Raw genomic sequence first — 22,270 nt, 5'->3', positions numbered from 1 at the left:
CCCACTCTGTGACGAAGGATGACCAGCAAAGCTGGGGTGCTGAGCCCTCAATGTGAGTTACAATATGCTTTGACTGGGTTGTAGTCCAGGCAGTGCACGAAGCAAAACACGTGTTTCTAACTTGCCATTGAGCACACTCCCTCACCGAACTACGCAATGAAACTTGAACGACCTAGAGTTTCATTCCAGTAGACAAACATGGAGCTCTCCGTTTTCCTCCCACAGAAGCCCATGTTTTGACCGCATACAAGAATTCCACAATATTTAAAACTTCACTGTGAACTATGTAATTCTGAAAACTAAATAAAGCTTGGCGTACTGTTAGAGTCGTCATAGTGGCTAATTGTCATATAACTGGTTTCAGGATAGTTTCAATAAAACAAGAGTCAAAGCCACTTTTTGTAATGATACACCCTCTTAAGGCGGACGCGCTTCACTGTACAACACTCAATGTGGGAAAGCCATCTTACGAAGACCAAGCTTACAACGATTCCCTTAAAGTCGGCTTCGCCTGTAAGCACAGATGCATTGCTAGGAAGATATTTTCCCAAGCGAAATAAAAGCTGTTTTATATTAACTTTGAAGTACCTAGGACTTCTTTTTATTTTTGATGAATTTTTTTAACACGAAAGTGTTTTATGCCTGGGTATACCAAGATCTCAGTCATGTCATATCCGTCACGGAAGTGATGCTGCAAGAAAAAGTGCCACTGACACTACGGCGCCCAGTTTCGAGCCCATGCCCTCTCGCCACAACGAGAGGTACGTGACGCTCTACCGACTGCGCTAGGAGCAGCGACGTGAGCAGCTCTACAAATGCGCCTTATGTCCTTCCCTATGACTCATTCAGATGGTGCTGCCGTCTAGGACAGGTGAAGCGAAGTAGCGCATCATGACGCTGATGAGTGCCAACAGTTCGCGTCTCGATGCCAGCGCCTTCGTGTACAGGGGACGTGCGTGAATTGAGGCAAGGCTGCGATGTGGCGTTGCTCCCATGACCGTTGTGTTTCAAGCTGCTGTTTCTGTGCATGTCATTTTTGGTTTTGTTGTCCCGGAATAAACCAATCAGGCTCGCGAACCCTTCGCACATGAACGAGGTTTCTTTAACATTTAACTGCTCCTGTGAAGGCACCTTTCACTCTCGTGTTTTACCCCTTCCTATGACAGAGGGGTCAACCACATTTTTTTCATACGCTAAAGGTGTAGCGCACAATTTTACAATTGCGCAGATTTGAGAGAGCGCCGCAACATGGCACTACACTCGCATGCAGCTCGTCTACATCACTCTGTTTGCCAGTGACGGCCTGCTGGCTCCTAGTCATAGACAGCTTTCCTGTAAAAGCTGTGAAAGGCAATCTGCAGAAACTATCACGTCAAGATGTCCCCATATTTGAGGTCGCAGAATGCAAAACTACCAGAAGAAACTGCTCTCCAGAGCTTCAAGGGCTCCAGGATACCGTATTTATTCGAATGTAGGCCGGCCCCGATTCTAAGCCGACCCCCGAAAGTCCAAAGGCGCGAAAAAAAAAAAAAAACTTGCCTCGAATGTAGGCCGAACAAAAAGGCGAGGTCAGCGTTCACTAAAAGAAAACACGTTAATTGAACAGGAAGATGCGGTGCTGGAACTCAATCAGTTTCTCTTGAAAATCACCGGGCAACTTCTGGACGATTGAGGTTCGACGACGGAGGCTAAAGCCGAAGTGCTTCATGAATTTCTGTAGCCAGCCCCGACTGGCTTTGAAGTGTGCCCGCGATAAGCCTCGTTCCCTTAAAAGCTCCCTTGCTTTTGCCTGGAGCACTTCCGTCGTTACTGGAAGGGCAGCTGCTCGCTGCGTCTGAACGAAGTCAGCCAATGCCATCTCCATTTCATGGTGACGGCATTCTCGTGGTTCGGTGATTGCCAACCTCGTTGCGGCGCACGCAAATATCCTCTCCCGTTGCGTCCTCCAACGACGGACATTTTTTTCATCCACGCCGAACGTTTGACGACAACTCCGCGGCTAAAACAACTTTTCTTTTAAAAGCGGCACTATAATGGCACCGCTTCTTTTTGCGCTGTCGAAACCAAACGCCACACCGCACGCAGGCCACTGTCCGCACAATTCAAAATGGCGGCCTATAGCCCTTAAGTGGCTACTGGCTCGTCTAGTAATGGCTACAATACTTTCTTTTCTGGGTGGCGCTAGCTGCGCGCTACTTCACTTGGAAATTGGCGCGTATTTCAAAATCCTCGAATCTAAGCCGACCCTCGAGTTTGATACATCAGTATTTCAAAAAAACTATCGGCTTAGATTCGAATAAATACGGTATTTACTGTGTTTGACGGATCAGAGGACAGTTGTCTGCATGGCTCACAATTCTGACGTTGGTGCCGTTCCTCCAGAACATCACAATGGTCTGTAGGCCAAATGCTGCAGCCTATACTTTGACAACTCGAGTCCTTTGATGGATTTCGAAGCAATTAAATGTTCCTCCAAAAGAGTTTTTGATCATTGTATACGTCACCATGACCCACCTCTATCGATTTTGTTTGAAGCAAGTTCGTGCAAGCAGACACCCCCCCTCCCCCCCCCCCCCCCCCCCTATTTTGATAAACACTTTCCAATTTAAAAAAACTTAGTCAAACTCAACGACAATGAAATCCCACGAGTACGAAATTCCCACAGCAACGAAATATTTTCGTGTCCCTGGCGAACGTTTCATATCTCGCAGCAGCGAAATGTTTTTGGAAAGCGATCCCGCATTATTGAAATTGGCTGTGAGTCTGGTCGACATTTTATCTATCCATTTGAGGCTAAGTGTCCAAAAAGTGCTCAAATGCATTTTTTCCGGATTCAAAGTGCATAAACTTCTGCCACAGTGCGCTTGCATGGTCGCCGCCAATTTGTTTACATAAAAGACTGCAACAGACGGCCGTGGAGGCAGCCTTGCAACAACACCACCATGGGTCAACAGATGGTGACTCACGGCACGGCTTTGGCTTTGGCTACACTAGCTGGCTACCGCTGTACAGTGTGCATGCGTTCCTTGTGTGGGTGGCAATCTGCACATTTACTCTCAATCAAAAGTGGAAGTTTTTATCGCCACAAGATAAGGCAGCCATCACTGCCCAATTCAGTGGCCCAAGTGAAAAAAGGGTGGATAGTGGCGACGAGTTTTAAACCTCCAGAAGCTCGCTCTACCATTTTGGAAAGCAAGGACACCACTCTTTATTGGCACACGTGCGCAAAACCATCGATGGCAAAACAAAACAGCAACGGCTGTGGCCTTTCTGGACATCAACAAAGTGGTGCTCACTTAGTTTTGTGGACAGCATTGAAACCACCATTATCCACTCACTACTACCACCCAATGGAATTAAAATTTCCCGCCTTCGCAGTGCTCGCGCGCCCTCTGCCTGAAACTGCGCCAGTGGGAGTTCTGTTCACTTTGTGCTCGCTTTTCCTCCCGCACGTGCCGGCGTTGCGCTGCCACTTTTTCTCACTTACTATCGTAAAAACCAACCCAACCCAACCCAGTAGAAACTAATATGCAGAAAACTAAAGTAATGATGAATAATCTCGGGACAGCACAGCGGTTCGAGATACGTGGCGAGGCAGTGGAAGTGGTAAGTGAATATATCTACTTAGGCGAAGTTGTGACCCCGGATCCCAACCATGAGGCAGAGATAATTAGAAGGATCAGAATGGGGTGGAGTGAATATGGCAGACATTCTCAGATAATGAATGGCAGCCTACCATTGTCCCTGAAGAAGAAAGTGTATGACAGCTGCATCTTACCGGTACTCACCTACGGGGCAGAAACTTGGAGGCTCACTAAGAGGGTTCAACTTAAATTGAGAACGACTCAGAGGGCAATGGAGCGGAAAATGACAGGTGTAACATTAAGGGACAAGAAGAGAGCAGAGTGGGTCAGGGAACAAACGCGGGTTATTAAGGTCATACTAGTAGAAATTAAGAAGAAATGGACGTGGGAGGGCATGTAATGCGCAGGCAAGCTAACCGTTGGTCATTAAGGGTAACAGTGTGGATCCCTAGAGAAGGCAAGCGTTGCAGGGGGCGGCAGAAAGTTAGATGGGCAGATGAGATCAAGAAGTTTGCGGGGATAAATTGGTTGCAGTTCGCAGTGAACCGGGATAAATGGAGATCCATGGGAGAGGCCTTTGCCCTGCAGTGGGTGTACATACGCTGCTGCTGCTGCTGATGATGATGACCCTCCTTTGGGTCTGCAGGCGCAGCTCAATACGGAGCCCAAGCCTTTCCCGGACGACCTGACATTCCCACCAGCCAACAGCCGCAAAACCAGACACCGGAACTCTGACTACTGCTAGTGGAGCAAAAAAGGAACGTAAACAAAGCCAGCATTTGCCACATCATACCACTGAATTCAACCTCTCGGCTCTCAAGTCATCTGCTGGCCATTTGCACCGCACATTCCCGAATGACTCCATCGCTACAACTTGAAAGATGCTAAAGACCGGATAGAGCAGTACAAGCGAGTGGGTGGCCACCACAGATGGGGCGCAGACAAATGCACACAGAGTTCGCACTTTGGAAGGAACCACTCAGAATTGGTCCATGAACCCCAAGACAGGCACTGCAAGAAGAGCCTTCACAATTTTTGCCAACCACTACTGGCATAAACAGGCAAATCTGCAGAAAACGTGAACAAGGGGATAAAATAAAGAGTACTAAGTTTCCAAGAAAATGTGCTGCACAGGCAGTCATGTTGACATAAATCAGCCACAGAATGTGACCTCGTACTACAAAAGCCTTGCTGTTCTGCACATAAAGGCGCTTCATTATGTGAACACCTTCTGGTGAGTGGCATGTTGAGAGGGCGGTGCTTCGACTGCACAATTCCTTCCATCTGCTTTGCTCGGTGATAGCATTGGGCTTATGGTGTCGCAGCACTCACTTTATGGATGGGTGTTTTGTTAGACCAACGTCTACAGAGTTTCACAATCTAGTGAAAGCATCTCCACTACTACGATGCTACCCGGACATCCCAACACACCAGGAGCCAATATGGCCGCAGCAAAAGAGCACAACCGTGCCTCCCTTCTCTACACGCCTGTGCCCCCCAAGGCTCCCTCTCGAAAGCACGTGCTAACTTCGCGCTTGGTGATAAACCCAGAAATAACCTCCTCCAGAGCAACAATGAATCTGAAGCAATATTCTTGCTATGGTTTGCCACGTCCCAAGAGTACTTGCCACATCCAAAGTGGTATGTATTACCAAGTTTCCACTGCATTTTGTTTCTGTGGATGTCACCCTCGCAATGCAAAGACGACAAACAAGGGAGCTATAACACTACTCACCCTGTGTAGCTAATGTGTGAGAAGCTGGAGCCGGCATGGTTCCCTTGCAGTTGCGCTGAAGCCCCTGCTGTGTTGTCCACACCGAGTTGCACAGTGGGCAGTCTTTCAAAGGAAACACTGGGCTGGGAACTGGTGGCCTCACGTCCTGGGGAAAAAAAAGCGATAAAACAGTAACAAGCCACTGTTAACACAACTCGGTTAGAGACATTAACTGTAATTTTACACGTCAAAGGTACACCCACACTGCAGGCAGAACGTGGAAGATGGCTACTAATTTATTTAGATCAGCACAGAACTATTAAAGTATGCCTCAACCAGGCACAAACAGGCTGTTTTGGTTGAAAAAGAGAGAGGACACACTGCAAAACAGATGATAAAAGACGAAAAAAAAAGGGCAACCACAAGTGCGCACTTACTCAGTATTAAGCGTGGAGCAAGAATACATTGGAGGGGAAACGGCCTTTTGCGGCAAGAGTGGGCAAGCGACCCCATAATGTTGCAATGAAAACCAAGGCGTAATGCAAAGTTTCATAGCTGTGATGGTGAAGGATAGGGTAGCCGCATCTGATGGATGAAATGATAGTGGCCACAATTCACTTGGTGGCTGCGCAGTGAAATGCCGATCGCGACGGCTCCGCAGTTTCTTCTCATGCGGCAGATGCCGCTAGCTTAGAGGAGCCATGCAGACAAAATACAAGTTTGCTTTTTTCGAAAGATTTCATGCTTTGTGGTGCCCCCCGCACTTGTCCAGAAGCAAATGATGTTTTATTCACTGACAAATTAATAAGTTTCCGTTAAAATTTTGATTCTCCCACCAAATCATGCGTTTTCGTGACGTCTGCAATGATGTCATATGTTCTGGAGAGCCTTGTTTAGCGTCAGTCAACCTAGATGTTGCCACCACACCACGGCAGGCCGTTTTCTGCATTTGTTTTTGACTGCATTTGTACCTGGCTTGTTTTTGCTAATGCAGAAAATAATTGTTTCGTGAAACGTGTTCACTCGACAAACATGGTCACGTAAAACACCATCACTTACGCCAATCGGCCAGCATCGTCTGAGACAACCCCAAAAGGCCGCAGCGCTATGCAGCTGAAACAGCATAGTGCGCGCAGTACCAACAACCGTATGCATCGGTACTTCAATGTTTACGCGTAACTTCGTAACTTCCACTTTTTACCTTCTTACTGATTTAAATGTAAGCGCAAATAGCTCGTTCAGCAAGCTTATAAGTTCTGCCTAATTTGCATTTGCTTTTGCCGGCCTCAGCCAATCGCCGGGCTGGGCACATGACATCATAGGTTCTGTTGTGGGAAATGAGCTAGTGGATCGCATGGTCATTCCCTTTTTCCCAAATTAGGTAGCTCATTTAAGTGAAGTGTGCATTAAAAGTGCTGCCAGTATGATTCTAATGAAAAAAATTCCCCCGCATTTCCCCGAGGGGGAGAATGTGAAAGTGCGAATGCACGGTTGTCGGCCCGCTTGCGGCGCTTGCGCTCGGCCCCCGCAGCCCACCGCCTCGCCGCCTTCTCTTCCATCTCTTCCATCGGGTTTGTAGTATCACGTGTACACCACGCAGTTATCAAGCCGCTATAACGCCGCTGAGTCGCCAACGCACGCCGCTGACGACGTAGTTTGAATGCGTTAAAGATATAAGGCGCGTCACTAACACTGATATCAGCGTCGCGTCTGTGGCTTGGTCGGTAGAGCGTCGCGCTGCGGCCGCAAAGTCCTCGGATCGAAACCTGGCGCCGGATGCTGTTTCTTTTTTAAATATAGAGGAGCACTGCGGACGCCGCCGCCGCCGCCACCGCCGCCGCCGCCGGCGGTGGATGGTTTGGGGTCGCTTATAAAGTGCATTCGCACTTAAAAAACTTTTGTTGTCTGCATGGCCCCTTTAAAGGAGCCATGAAGAGAAAATACAACTTCATTTAATTTGAAAGAACTAGGATTGAGTATCTCACTCAGCTCCATTACAGCCACAAAAGATGTTTTTTTTTGCGAAAAAAAAGCAAGAAGTATTTAAAAACTTTCAAATTTTGCGCCACAGTGACGTGTTATGAGCAAGAATGACGTCATACGGGCCAACAATAAAACAATTTTCAGTGCGTTAACTGCACGTTAGCATTCAAGTGATGCGGTCAAATGGAACCAGAGGCCCCATTACAGACGTCCAGTCATGTGTCATCGCCACAGGTCAGTTAGGCGGCCGCCAATCGCGCAAACAAGGTTTCGTGACGTCATAGAAAAGTTGCGGGAAATTGGCTAGGGGGTCGCGACTGCTTCACACGTTTTCTCTAATATCTCCGTTATTTGTTCGAAGATTGCGATGATATCAGCATCATTGTTATCGGGACTAAGCAGTCTTTCTAATAAACCCAACTTGTATTTTGTCTTCATGGCTCCTTTAACCTATGACGAGTGCTTGTGATATTATCTGGCCGTGCCAGGAAACCTCATTTCCTCTCCTGTCTTGTTCTTGCTCTGTGGTTGCAAGTGAGCGCTTGTGGCCATATTTAGCCATTGTCTTGTGTATAATCAGTATTCTGCCTTTCATTTTTTGTAAGCCATGAACTCGCCCGAGAATTAACGTTAACCATGTGTGTTATGATCACCATCTACAAAACCGCAACTCCACACAAGAATCGAATGCAACCTCGTGCTCAGAAGCATAACACTAAAGCCACGGAGCTGCAGCAAGGGGCACAATTTCCTCAAATGCCCTGAAGGCCCACCTCGAATGGTAACCTGTACGGCAGTCTTGGTGACGTGAGAGGCACTACTACAACTTGCCACTTTACTTACCAAGTACACCGCTTATATACAGTCTACGTTTGTTGCAACAAACCCTCTTAACCTGGAAAAAATGCCCACTGCATTCAAAGTACGTAGTATTTGATTTGATTGATTTTTGTGTTCAATGCGTCGACGCAACACAGGCGATGAGGTGCGCCATAGTGGAGGGCTCCGGATTAATTTTGACCACCTGGGTGATATTTAACGTGCGCCGAAATCTCGTACACACGAGTGTTTTTGCTTTTCGCCTCCATAAAAAAAACGGCCGCCACGGCCGGGAATCGAACCCACACCCTCGTGCTCAGCAACATAGTATTAGTAGTATTTGAACAGGAGGGGTGGCAGTAGTATTTGAACAGAAGCGCCATGTGGGAACTTTACCCAGTATTGCGTATAAATGCTGTAGACAATTCGTACTTTCTACACACCTGCAGTATCTCTGCACGGCGTTCAAGCGGGGTAAAAGAATCACGTAACGCTGTTTTGAAGCTTAGCACCAGCACTTGGAAAAGGCCCATGACTAGCGGCCGAGTGTGCAGAAATGCACGCAAAGCTGAGCAAATAAAGCTAGAATATAACTAGGAGCCATTACTAACCAGCTATAAAAATCAGTCAAGGCCAGCAGAATTTGCCAGGCTCTTTTCAAACCCTTAGCGACGAGGCTGGTCTACCCGAAATTGTTGATCAAACAATTCAGATCGCTGCCTGACATTCCCTTAATGCAGCTTCCGAAGTTTTAATGATCTTAGTCTAGCCCGTAAAACGGCCGATCCAAAATACACTTATAAAAGACAGCTGTGAAATTGCAACGTAAACCTGTTGCACTGCAGAGAGCCAGCGGAAGATTTCACATAATGGCTGAGAACCATCTCCCTGCTTGAGGCATTTCTTACCTTTTCCACTGAACGGAACGGGAACTACGCGCGCATGGGAATAATAAATGCCAAAATTCACTAAACCTGAGTTTTTTGTTACATAAAAAAAAACTGTGACGAGGGTAGCCCCGACCTCCGGGTCCGCCACTTGTGCAATCGAGAGCGCTGTTCTTCAATCTCACCGCACTCGCGTGTTTTGGCAGTGACATTGTTCTTGACGATTGAGCGGACTGTCTGCTTAGACAGGCCAGTAATGCTGGTAATGGTGCCTTTTTGTTGCCATGCTCAACAGCGTATTATGCTTAGTTTATCCGACAGTAAAATCAGCTACCCTGCCACTAATTGCCCCGCCCCCCCCCTCCAAAAAAAAAAAAAAGAACAAAGGCTACCGCCACTGGCTTCGCTTGGCTGTACGAACAACCCGTTCTGTGCCAACAATGTTGAGAGACATAGCAGTTTCCTCACTAAAATAATCAAAGCAAAAGCATACTGGGTGCTGGCACAGTGGAAGCCTGCTATTAACATTCAGTCAAAACAATTTTCGCCTAAAATTTAGTCTGTTGTAGCCAGTAGCCTACTACAACTGGGATGAGCTTAGTACTTCCACTTAAAATGCATGGGGACCAAACAAACAACAGAAACAGTCTGTTGTAACCGGAAGTCCGTTGTTGCCAGATCCGCTGTAACAAGCGTGCATTGCATGTTGCAGGAGCAACGAAAATCCACACTATAAGAAGCAGCACACTATAACAAAAACATGCACAAACCATGCGTGTACCAAGTACCCATCAAGCTTTCTTTAATCACCATCAGTCAAAGGGATGCTACTTAAAACTCAGAAACTCGGGCACAATGTAAACATCAGCTGCTGCTGCTGCAAGATTTTAACAAATCGCAGACCTGACTTTAATTTTATTCAGTTGAGGAGCGCATTTGCCACTTCTTGGTATTAGGAAGAGCGAATTCCACAGCAGCAGGAGCTTGCTGGTAGTGATGATGCAGCCCAATCAGAACGCAGGACTTTGCTGCTGTTCCTTTTGCCCACTGCCTCACTTGCTGGCGATGCAAAAGATGGCCGCTTATCAGCACGTTCTGAAAGCATCAACTTGTGGCATAGTGGCTCGCTATCTCCAGACGTGCCAAAAAGACAAAGGCAGCTGGCCCTGGGTTCCTACATGGACGCCTCAGGATTCCTCCCAGCGCTCCACTCTCCCTCCCAATAGCAAACAGAACTGTGGCCGTGAGTGTACTTTTTTTTTTCTATAATCTATTGCCCTGTACATACAGTGAGATCTCGGTGATACACATCACAAGAGGCTGCAAAGATATTTATATCACCACAAAATTCGTATCACCAGCAAACGAGAAAAAAGAAGGTCTCTGCACATAGAAACACGCCGCCCATGTGACAGGCGGCGGCAACATGGCATTAGGTCCTGCCGTAAAGAGGGGCAGGTAGCTCAGCGGACTGCTTCAAACCTTTTGTTAAATGCAGTTCAAGGCGTAAATTAAATTGATCATGCGAGAACGGAGCTGATAATGTGGGCAAAAAACTGCACCACAAAATGTCATCCACACCAAATATCTGCAACGGAGGAGGCCCAGCCAGCTGCTATGAGAGTTTCGAAATTGCCACCATTAGGCGCACATCTCCCCATTGGCGCAAGTTGTGAGGCTCCTCCCACCGCTAAGCACAGCAACCGAGGCAGAAGATTCCGCAATGGTGCTGGGCTGAATCATCAATGCGGGCGTCAAAAGAACGTACGTCCATCGCCACCTCATGCAAAAACGAGCCATATGCGGTTCGGCGCACAAGCGGCACAGGCACCACGGCAAGGCAGGACAACGAGGAATGTGAAGGAGGCAAAACGGCGAGACCGTAAGAAACGAGAGGAAACGCCTGAACGCCACCCCAGCCGTGGTTTATTCAGAAAAATTAAAGCCGTTCCACTCAATGCGAAAGCTGTCGGAAGTGCAGAGCAGTGATTCACCATAATGGGCTGTGGCACCGTTATCCACTCACTCTTACCACCCATCACGCTCTTCGCCACCCTGTCTCGCTCCTCTCCTGATGAATTCAACGGAGTTTGTCCGACCAATTTCAAATTTCCCGCCCTCGCAGTGCTTGCGCGTCCCCTGCCTGAAACAGCGCCAGCGGGAGTTCTGTTCTTCTTGCGCTTGCTTTCCCTCCCGCATGTGCCGGCGCTGCACCGCCACTGTTTTTCGCTTACTATCGCAAAAAACCAGTCCAACGAGCGTTCCGAACTAAACGAACACAGGTGCTGTCAGTTAATTTCATATATTTTGCTTCAAATGTACCTGGAGTTTTTCTTGCGCTAAACAACAGGGAGATGCATAACAGGTGGCAGAGGTTCAGGAGTTACAAATGCTTACGACGATATAAACCGCTTGGCTTTCAAAGCCTCTGGGTTACGCCGCAACAACAGCCGCTACGATGGAACGCCGTGTGGCTCTACCTTGGTCCAGCAAGCGAGCTGCGGCGACAAGGCGAGCCCCTGATGTGCTCTGAACTGAAAAGTATCGCACAAGAGGGAAGCTAGAGGCGCCTGAGCTGCAACCAGTGGAAACAGAAGTCACAACGAAAACGGAACGTACGTAGCGGGAGATAACAATAGAGGGGGGAGAGGGGAGGAAGGCGTAGAGAGGGTAAACGTTCCATTCATTCGGAGCACCTCTCCTGCCGCTATTGTAAACGCCCCCCCGAGAAGGATTACCGTCGATGGGAGAGGACTCATGCTTTTGGGCCTGCGCGCAACCAAGGCCGCACGGCTGCACCAACACTCCCTCCTCCCCTCCACGCCACGGTCGACTGCATGCGGCTCGCGCTTTCATGTCACCCGCACCAGCGTGATAAATGCGTACGGATCGTTCAAATTTTCTGACATTATATACAATGCAATTTGGTTGTGGAATTTTGAAAAATTCGCTTCATGGGAAAAGTCATATCAACCAAATTCATATCACCTAGATTCCACTGTATGTATACATGTATCCTCGCCCACTCTTTCTTCTCCCTCATTTGCCTGTCTTTTACCCCTATGCTCCCACACCACCACACCAGGAGGTGTTCTGGCGTGCTCCATTAGAAGAGACAAACTACACATGCTGATGGACTTTCCTTTCTATGGTAGATGACAATGAATTCATTCATTAATTACAGGCAAAATGTTTCACACACAACTAGTGGCGCCGCAAATCATTGTCTGTGCAGGCTTGCCAAAGAAAGGAATGGTTGGTTTTCATGCGACTTGTGAGCCTCATTTCCTCTTTTCTGGGCCCTGGCTGAAGCAGAGGAGCGCACAATCGTTTGATGCCTGATTACGTCTTTCCAACGCTGAAATCAGCTTCCAGCTGCTCTGATCAATCAGCGGACACCCCAAAACTCCACTGCAACCATTAATACGATTGGGTCGCTGTGTTTATAAGGACTATGCTTATGCGTAAAGTCCTACAGAAGGCAGACTGTTGGTCACAATATGGGGGACTGGGGGACCCTTGGAGCTTTTTAGAAATGGGAAGGCAAAAGCCTAGTTGGGCGTCCCGTGGATGTGAAGTTTGCAGCGGCACCTTCACCACTTGACCAGCCCCCCCCCCGACAGCACCCTGAAAAGCTCATCCTACTCACTAGCCATCACCAGAAGCCTCCTCAAGGCAGTTAGTATTACCCTCCTTTGCCACTGCTGCTTCCTTTTAGATGCGACTGCATCTCATCCACTCGCCTTGTCCCTCCATACGGCGTTGTTGTCCGTCCACACCCCTCCCCCTACACTATAAAAAAAAATAATAGTTAGCGCCGCCCGGTTTCGATCCTACGACCCTGTGGGCGGAACGCAAGGTACATGGTGCTCTTCCCACTGCGCCACAAAACCAAGACAGAATCAAATGCTACGAATGCGCCTTATATCCTTGACTCATTCAAACTACGTCAAGAAGCTACTGATACAACGCATGATGGGGCAATGATTAACACTTGCAATAAAAGAAAAGAAGCTCCCACTTACAGCAACAATAATGGAGTAAAGGTCGTTGCGACAGCGAAGCCCCAAGCATACCACTTAGAGAGATTGACCAAGATTGGCCAATAAAACATAATAATAATCATAAAACATAATAATCATACGCGTTCCCAACACGTTTCACGCAATTTCAGAATCAATACAACGGAAACACCAAGTGAACCCCACGATGCGTCGCATCTACACAGGGTTCCCCTCGCGGGGAGGTGGGCGCAATTTTTTCTGACGCACGCTCTAATGGCCTTTTTCAGGGCCCTCCTTCGACCCTCTCCCGCACTGCTGTTCCCATTTCCCGGCGCATAATCCCTGCCTCACAGTGACCCCAACTGCAACTTTTTTGCTCATACCGCCAATTTTCTGTGCCTCCCAACACACGAGCTTGAAAAAAAAATCTCACGCTTTCTCCTTAAAAACCCGCTTTATATCTGGTCCTGTGCATCAAGCTGTTCAGCTACATTATATGCTCCACACTGCACTATTATCATGCGTTGGAATGTCCAAAGGCGCAATACAGTAAAGCCCGCTTATATCGAACACGGATATATCGAATTATTGCCTATATCGAACCCGAGCATAATTCTGGTAAAAATGACGTGCATTAAAAGCTTTTAATATCGAACGCGATTTTGCTCACAATGGATATATCGAACTCTCCCACGCGAGATTTTTCACTCTCTAGGCATGCGACAGAGAGAGAGAAACAACTTTATTGAACCGATTTTACGACGCCTTCTCCCGGCGTCGTCGATGGGAGTGGTTCCCTATTCTTGAGACCCATATGCCTCTCTGGCCTCTTGTCCCCTGGCAACCAGCTTGATTTGGTCTTCCAGAGAGGGGCTGATCAGCAAGGTCTCCCATCGCTCGGTGAGGGAGGGGGTAGTGGGGGAATGGTTGAGGGGTGGAGGGGTGTTTTTGGTAAAATCACATTCTCCGATTATGTGGCGGAGCGTGCCGAGTTCTTTTTTACAAAAGGGGCAATTTCGGGTGTAGCGTTCAGGAAACATCTTATTTTGAAGGAGAGGGTGTGGAAAGGACCTAGCCTGTATCTGTCTGTTGGTCTCGGTTCAGTGACTTGTGTGGGTCAGGGAACCGCTTTCTTTGTTCTTTATAGTAGTGCGTTATGTCGCTATAGCTGGTGATGGCGCGTGGCTCTGACTCCTCTGTCCGGTATTCCATTTCTCGGGCGAGTTGGTGGGCTAGTTCATTGCCCTCCAACCCGGAGTGTGCCGGCGTCCATATAAGCTCCACCTTTCCATTGGTGGGAGTGCGGCATTTCTTCAGTACCTTAAGTGCTTCGAGAGACACCCAACCTGCTCTGTAGCTGGCGTATGCCTTTTGGGAATCCGTGATTATTTTCTTTACTTGTGGTTGCGTTAGTGCAAGCGCGATTGCGGTTTCTTCGGCCACTTCTGGATGAGACGTCTTGATGGAGGCGCAGGTGATGAGTTCACTCCGTGTTGTTATCGCCAGGGTGGCCCTTGTGGTGCCCTTAGGTATTGTTGCGTCGGTGTAAAGCGTTCTGTCATCTTCTTCTCGGTCTATTTCCTTTACGATGGTCTTTGTACGCGCTGCTCGGCGGCCATCATTGCGTCCTGGTTTCATGTTCCGGGGTAAAGGTTTACTCTCTATTCTGTTGGCCCATTCTTTGGGTAGGCGGTCTTTCTCTTTACTCTCTGCTTCTTGCCATCCTACTTTGGCGAGGACTCGTCGACCTGTCGGTGTCTGACTGAGTCGGACTCTTTGGTTTGATAAGTGAGCTTCGATTATTTCTTCTACCGTGTTGTGTTTTGACATGCCAAGGAGTCTTTCCGTTGATGAGTGCATTGGTATTCCCAGCGCCGTTTTGGTGGCTCTTCGTATGATAGCGTTGAGCTGATCCTTGTCTTTCTTAAGTAGTTTGAGGTAAGGTGCCATGTACACTATGCGTGCCGTGATGAACGCTTGTACTAGTGTTAAGGCATCATCCTCTTTGAAGCCTCTTCTTTTGTTGGCTACCCGCTTGATCATATTGATTATTTGATCTGTGGATTGTTTGAGCTTATACAACGATGCCTCTGACTTTCTGTTGTTTTGAAAGATGACTCCCAGGATGCGGGCTTGGTTGGTTGGGTCTATGTTGGCGCCGTCTAGGGCGAGTCGTATGCTGTCTTTTTCACCGTTCTTGCGTCTTGGTTTGATGATCAGAAGTTCTGATTTCTGCGGTGAGCAACTGAGGCCGCACGTTTTTGCGTATTCGTGCACGGTCTCTGGCTTTCCCGCAATACATCGGCGCGCAGCGGTGGCGCGAGTGTCGCTTGCGACTCCCGCGCGAGCTCGGGTGCGTCCAAACCGGCAGTGGCAGAGTGGACCAGCTCCACGCATGCATGCCATTGGATCTGGAAGCGCCAAATTGGGCTCTGTGGGCTGCGGTGTCACCGATTTTCAAGTCCGCCCCACTCGCTGCCCGCACTTGCTCGGTTTGCTGGGTTCGCCGTTATTCGCGTGTATCCATGCTTGTCGCCGCTCTGTCGAAGCCGCGGCCCTGCTACAGCGAAACTGCAGTGCCATTAAGGGCAGCGGTCTCGTGCTTGTCGACTGTTTAGATACCGTGGAGCAAGCAGTCACCAGCAACGCGTTGCACTCCAAGAAGCAGGCTACACTCACGTAGTTCTTCCGCCCCAATAAATGATTTTCTTTCCGAAAAAGTGTTGTATCAATAGTGAACTGCAGGGTGGTAAGAGCTCAGCGTTAGCTGGTGACTCCGCGAGCAAGATTGCTCTCATGTAAGTTTTTTTTTTTGCTTCTCTTTATATATCAAATTTTTGCTATATCGAACTATTTTACAATCCTCGCGCTGTTCGATATAAGGGGGCTTTACTGTACTGCTACCATCAGATTCATCTGTCTGGGCGAAATATTGAAAGTGGAAGGTGCGGTTTTATGACTGCAAATACACGGCACCAGATGCGGCAGCAAAAGACCACACTTGCTTTTCGCTTGCTGAGTGCGCAAACAGCTACAAAGCCCAGAACTTGGCAATGCAGCGCCAGAAATTTTTAAAGATGTGCACTGAACACAAATTAGGCAGCCTTCGAAAGGATGAAAGCGCTTTCATCAGACTTCCAACTGCTCCCATTCTGCGCTGCCTGAATCCATTCTTTGCTATCAAGCTCTCCTATCACCTCTCCATGGCATTATTCGTCTTTGCCTACCGTATTCACTCGAACCTAGGCCAATACTTTATTTCTTTAAGTTGTTTACGAAAGTCGAGGGTCAGCTTGGATTCAAGGAGAGAAGTACCCTTGAGAAAGAAATAACCTTGAGAAGTACCCGTGTTCGCGGTACAATGGTGCCCACGAAGTAGTGCCACTACACCGCAACTTTCAAGTGGAAGGTAGTTTTGGAGGCCGAGAGAACTTCATACCTCCAAGCACAGCACGACTTCAGAGTCAACGAGAAGAATGTGCACCGATGGTGGAAGCAGCGGAACGAACTTTTCGACTGCGCCACCAAGCGGATGGCCTTCACAAGACGCAAGAAAGATCTACACCCCAAGGTGGACAAGTCGCTGGCTTTACCAAGCAGTAAAGAGAGGGTGGAATGCCTGTGACGACAGAGATAATACAGGGAACGGTGAGGGAGATTGCAACGTTCGAGGCATCGTGAGGGCTCAGTTCAAGGCGAACAGGGGCTGGGTCACTCTTTTTATGAAGCAGCTCACAGTTTGGGTTCAGCCAGCGAGTGAGCATTGACAATGCTGCGACAAGCACCTAAAAAAAATAAAGTGCATGTTCTAGTCTCAATCCATTAGCTTTTTCAATTCGGCTAACATTCAAGGTAAGTTTTTTTTATTTTCCGACCTGCCGAATTTCGGGGGTCGGCCCAGAATCAAGGCCGGCCTAGATTCAAGTAAATGCGGTATTTCTACATCTATCTCTCAACAGCCACTCCGTTTAAGTTGCGGTCCATCGGATGTCAGTTCTCCACAACACAAGTCCAGCCTTACTCTAATTCTTTCTTTTAATTTGGGCTGGGATACTTTTAATGTATTCAGATCCAAATTTTTGCAGGTTTTTAATGCATCAGGATGACTGCCCAAGCAAAGTTTAATCATCCGAGTCCCACGAAAAAAGCCATCATCAGGTAGCAGTATGGCTCTGTTCTCAGTGCAACCCATTACAAAAGACATCATCTGGCTTGCAGTCGTTGAGCCCTTCAAGTGATGAAAAAACTTAGAACGGCTGGCTTTTCCTCGCAAAAGTGCAAGAAGACAAAGCACCCAACTCATGCAGCCCACAACTGAGACCCAAGAATGTACAATGACCACTACTTTGTCACATGCACTGTGCCCTTCGAAGCGCCTCAGCTATTTTTCCACAAAGTCATCAGCAGTCACTGTCATACCTGGGGCTGTGACACAGCCCTTCTAGCCAACCTACCATCCCAATCATTAACACGTAAACTGGCTCACCTCAACCACGTCTTGCTTCCCCCATGCAGTTGTTAACAGCTGAGCTAGGCTGAGTTTTGAAGCTGAAGCAACGTAAGAATGTGCCTTTCCATTTATCACACCAGCAACAGAGGCACTCGTTTTTATATTCTCTCTTAACAAACACAGGGCTGGAGATTCGTGATGTAACACTGTAAAAGAGGGCACAAAAGTAACAGAAAGCACCCAGTCTAGTACAGCTGCCTTCCCTTTCAATTTGTCGTATTTGCATTATTACATCCGGAACTTCCCCAGTGCAACAGTTTTCTATTCTGCTTCACAGACAGGTGAACCACACTTATACCGCACGCAGCAGAACGATTGCCTTACAATTTCCTCCCCTGTTGATGAACACACCCAAGGAGAGGAAAAACTGGTGCTTTTTTATTTCTAAGGAAAAAGCAAGCACAGTTTAAACTTCAGGACAGCCCGCATGCATAAAATAACATAAAAGTAGCTAAAGTGTGCATGTAAAAAAAATCACCCATCCTTACCTGAAAACTCCTCTCCTGTTTGGGCTCCTGTACTGCTGAAGAGCCGGAGAGAGCACTGCGTGCCTAAAAAGAGCAAAAAGTACTGTGGTTGAAAGTGGTTAAGCCAAGTTTGTCGAGTGAATGTGCACTTCACTGCACCGCAAGACATGACAGAGGCGCTACTTAGCACACTTGGCACGACCGCACAGTGAACTTGGATGATTGATCAATTGATTGATGGTAGGGTTTAACGCGCCCACGCAACGCAGGCGATGAGGCGCGCCATAATGGAGGACTCTGAATTATTTTAAGTGCGAATGCACTTTATAAGCGACCCCAAACCATCCACCGCCGGCGGCGGCGGCGGCGGCGTCGGCGGCGTCCGCAGTGCTCCTCTATATTTAAAAAAGAAACAGCATCCGGCGCCAGGTTTCGATCCGAGGACTTTGCGGCCGCAGCGCGACGCGCTACCGACTAAGCCACGGAAGCCACGCTGATATCAGTGTGAGTAACGCGCCTTATATCTTTAACGCATTCAAACTACGTCGTCAGCGGCGTGCGTTGGCGACTCAGCGGCGTTATAGCGGCTTGATAACTGCGTGGTGTACACGTGATACTACAAACCCGATGGAAGAGATGGAAGAGAAGGCGGCGAGGCGGTGGGCTGCGGGGGCCGAGCGCAAGCGCCGCAAGCGGGCCGACAACCGTGCATTCGCACTTTCACATTCTCCCCCTCGGGGAAATGCGGGGGAATTTTTGACCACCTGGGGATCTTTAACGTGCGCCGAAATCTTGTACACACGGGCGTTTTTGCTTTTCGCCACTGAACTTTGATGCAGCCAGTGCTTCCTTGAATGATGGCACAGGGCCTTGCTCTTTCCCCTCATCCTCCTCTCCGCACCTCTGCCCTTGGAAGGAGTGTGCAATTAAACACTTTCGTTGCATGTGTTGTTCATTGGCGCAAGGGCGACTCGACCAAAGAACAATTAGACGCATACGCCGCACATGAGGCACTGGCTTGACATTCATTGAGCTCGACGGTCAGTGTCAAGGATTTTTGTGTCAGGGCACCGTAGACAACAGGGTGAGGAATAGAAGTGGCGACCAAAAACAGGAAGAAAGGTAATTGAGGCACTCTTGTACATGACATATAAATAAGATAATGAATGGCAGCCTACCATTGTCCCTGAAGAAGAAAGTGTATGACAGCTGCATCTTACTGGTACTCACCTACGGGGCAGCAACTTGGAAGCTCGCTAAGAGGGTTCAACTTAAATTGAGAACGACTCAGCGGGCAATGGAGCAGAAAATGATAGGTGTAACGTTAAGGGACAAGAAGAGAGCGGAGTGGGTCAGGGAACAAATGCATGTTAAGGACATATTACTAGAAATTAAGAAGAAATGGACGTGGGCAGGGCATGTAATGCGAAGGCTGATAACCGTTGGTCATTAAGGGTAACAAAGTAGATCCCCAGAGAAGGCAAGCGTGGCAGGTGGCAGCAGAAAGTTAGATGGGCAGATGAGATCAAGAAGTTTGCGGGGATAAATTGGTCGCTATTAGCACAAGACTGGGATAATTGGAGATCCATTGGAGAGGCCTTTTCCCTGCAGTGGGCGTAGATAGGCTGCTGCTGCTGCTGATGATATAAGTTGCACTCACTGGCATGGCAGGCATGCAGGCAACCATGCGCGTGCAACGCCATGCTTTGCCCAAGCGCCTGTGCTGCTAAGGTGACGCCACGCTGGTTATGTCGAGCTCCAGGAAATGGCAGTACTTGTTCGTGCAGGCACTTGATAAAGCACAGGCCATGACAATTGCGAGCTGTTCGACGTTCCAAACTAGCCCCACCTAGCGCGAAGAAATACGTCGATGCCAAATACTGTCCAGTGCAGCATCATACAATCTACTTATTGCCATACATAATTAAAATCATCGCACAACTAGGTAGAGCATTTAAAAATTTGGAGCCTGCATATGCGAGCGTACAACTGTGTTGTCATGGACCAAGTTGCATGCGTATGCAAGTGAAAGCTGATTGCCACTCAAGGTCTGTCCCCTGTTGGAAGGACAATAGACATATTATTGCAGAAAATGTTGCCGCATGGGAGTCAAACTTAAGTGATTTGTTCTGAGGGCGCTTGCAATTCAACAGTGCTTGTGCGGCAGGGCAGCGCGAGCACGGCCCAGCTCACGAGATGGCCTCACATGCACTAGCTGCTACTCTACCGTCGTTTCTAAATTGGCAAATGCATGAAACATATCTTCATAACCATTATTTGGTTTTTGAATTCAACCACGCATTAGAGGTCACTTGTGGCACCATTCGTGGTCGCAGGCAACTGCAGCGTCGGCGTTTTGCGTGCCGTGTCGCCTTCATCCGCAGCCGCGATTTCATTCTTCAGGGATGTGCAGTGCTCAAGGGAAAGCAGTGTGCCACAACGTAATGTGAGTACTACAAGCAATAACATGTCTCTCGACGCCACCTCCGAGATTTGGGTTAAAACGTGGCACATGATGCACGTTGGTGTTTCTTCTTTTTTTTTTCTGCGAGATCTGCGCAAAGCGCATGCACTGGCACAGCGGGCACTGTTATGGCGGTTTTCAGTGTCCCCAAGCGAAGAAATCACCTACTAAACTTTTCTGTGTATACCACCTATTCGAAAGAAATAACTTCATGAGCTGGCGTTAGCTTGAGGGGGAGCGGTTGAGGAACTCAATTTCTGAAAAAATACTGTATTTACTCAAACCTCGGCCGGTACTTTCTTTTTTCAAAGTCGTTTACGAAAGTCAAGGGTTGGCTTAGATTTGAGGATGAAACTTTCCTGTCACCACTAGACACTCAACGCCAACTCGCGGCCACTGGCTTGCAGCCATGGAGGAAGAAAAAGTGCTTGCAGCTCGCAGGTTAGCAGGCTCCATTTTGCTTGTTTCAACATTGTGAAACCAGCTGCCAGTGTTCCTTCTTGCCTGCTTACGTTGCCACGTGACCTCGAGAAGCGGTGGCACAATGGCGCCCACCAAGCGGTGCCACTACACAGAGGCTTTTAAGCGGAAAGTAGTCTTGGAGGCTGAAAGAACTTCAAACCTCCAAGCACAGCGTGACTTCGGAGTCAATGAGAAGAACGTGTGTCGATGGTGGAAGCAGCGGAACGAACTTTTCAACTGTGACTCCAAGCAAATAGACAGGCTGTGGAAGCATTGTAATGACGGGCTGACGCTGCAAGATCACAAACTCAAACCGACTGGGTGCATCAAGCCGCTTCACTCAGCCAACTGGCGAACTGGGTCACCGCAGCATGGGGCGAAATTCCAGCCAAGCTAATTGTGCGGGCCTTCTGTTAGTGTAGCATCTCAAACACGCTGGATGCAAGGGAGGACAGCGTGCTGTGGGAAGAGGACAGTGACAAAGAGGACAGTGATGTCAACGACGATGACAGGTGAGCACTGAACATTTGCGGTAATCTTTTTTTATTTTCTGACCTTCCGAATTCCAAGGGTCAACCTAGAATCGAGGGCGGCCTAGTTTACAGTAAATACGGTAGCTCCATGAGCCTGGTGTGCAACTGAAAGTCATCATTGCATTGATGTGTGTTTTGATTGGTTTGTTCCTTTGTGGGGAAAGAACGAGCTGAGGGTTTTCCGGGTTGGAGCAGCGGAGTCGAGAGCCAGACATTGACCAGAGGGGTTTCCCAGCATGTTGGACCGAGAGCTGGCAGGTCTCCAGGAAGTTTCTAGCATGAAAAGTGCGCCTTTCACCTCGCAGTGTCCACAAACAAAGTTGTGGTGAGAATACACGAGCGGCCGCACAAGCGGTTTTCATATAGCGAGCTGCAGCGTTCAATTTCGTCTGTGTAGCTGCTGAAGCTGCTTCTATCCTGCAACAAGTCCCAGAGTCTTTCATGGATTGTCATGGAACCCAAAGAAAGAACGTGACTGTCAGATTAACACTGAGGAACGAGTCGTTTTTTTGGGTTTGTACCTGGAGTAATAAAGCTTCACTCTAAAACGCAAGTGTCAGCAACACACAGAGGCAAACTGTGAAAAAATCTAAAGCTGTTCTCAATGTAAAAGCTGTCGGAAGTGCAGAGCAGTGATTTGCCATAATGGATTGTGGCACCGTTATCTGCTCACTGCTACCACCCAATGCAGTTCAAATTTCCCGCCTTCGCAGTGTTCACGCGCCCTCTGTCTGAAAAGGCACCAGCGGAAATTTTGTTCTGTTTGTGCTTGCTTTTCCTCCCGCACATGTGCCGGCGTTGCACTGCCACTTGTTTTGCTTACTATCGTAAAAGTCAGCCCAA

General features: G+C 48.3%; 1 protein-coding gene across 6 annotated transcripts in view; it reads right to left on the bottom strand.

Moving 5' to 3' along the window:
• Positions 1–22,270, bottom strand: part of LOC144158685 (uncharacterized) — a 41,734-nt gene that overhangs the window by 15,782 nt on the left and 3,682 nt on the right. For all 6 annotated transcript variants that reach the window (XM_077689725.1, XM_077689723.1, XM_077689727.1 and 3 more), the window contains exons 3-4: positions 17,990–18,052; positions 5,320–5,464 (exon numbers count right to left, since the gene is read on the bottom strand). In XM_077689725.1, the coding sequence (XP_077545851.1) occupies positions 5,320–5,464; positions 17,990–18,052 (208 nt within the window). The remainder of the gene's footprint in view (positions 1–5,319; positions 5,465–17,989; positions 18,053–22,270) is intronic.

The sequence above is a fragment of the Haemaphysalis longicornis genome, unplaced genomic scaffold (genome assembly GCF_048455015.1).
Source record: "Haemaphysalis longicornis isolate Haplotype H1 unplaced genomic scaffold, Haemaphysalis longicornis Haplotype H1 scaffold_10, whole genome shotgun sequence".
Lineage (NCBI taxonomy): Eukaryota > Metazoa > Arthropoda > Arachnida > Ixodida > Ixodidae > Haemaphysalis > Haemaphysalis longicornis.
The sequence above is the reverse complement of the archived record's forward strand: the minus strand, read 5'-3'. Positions and strand labels throughout refer to the sequence as shown.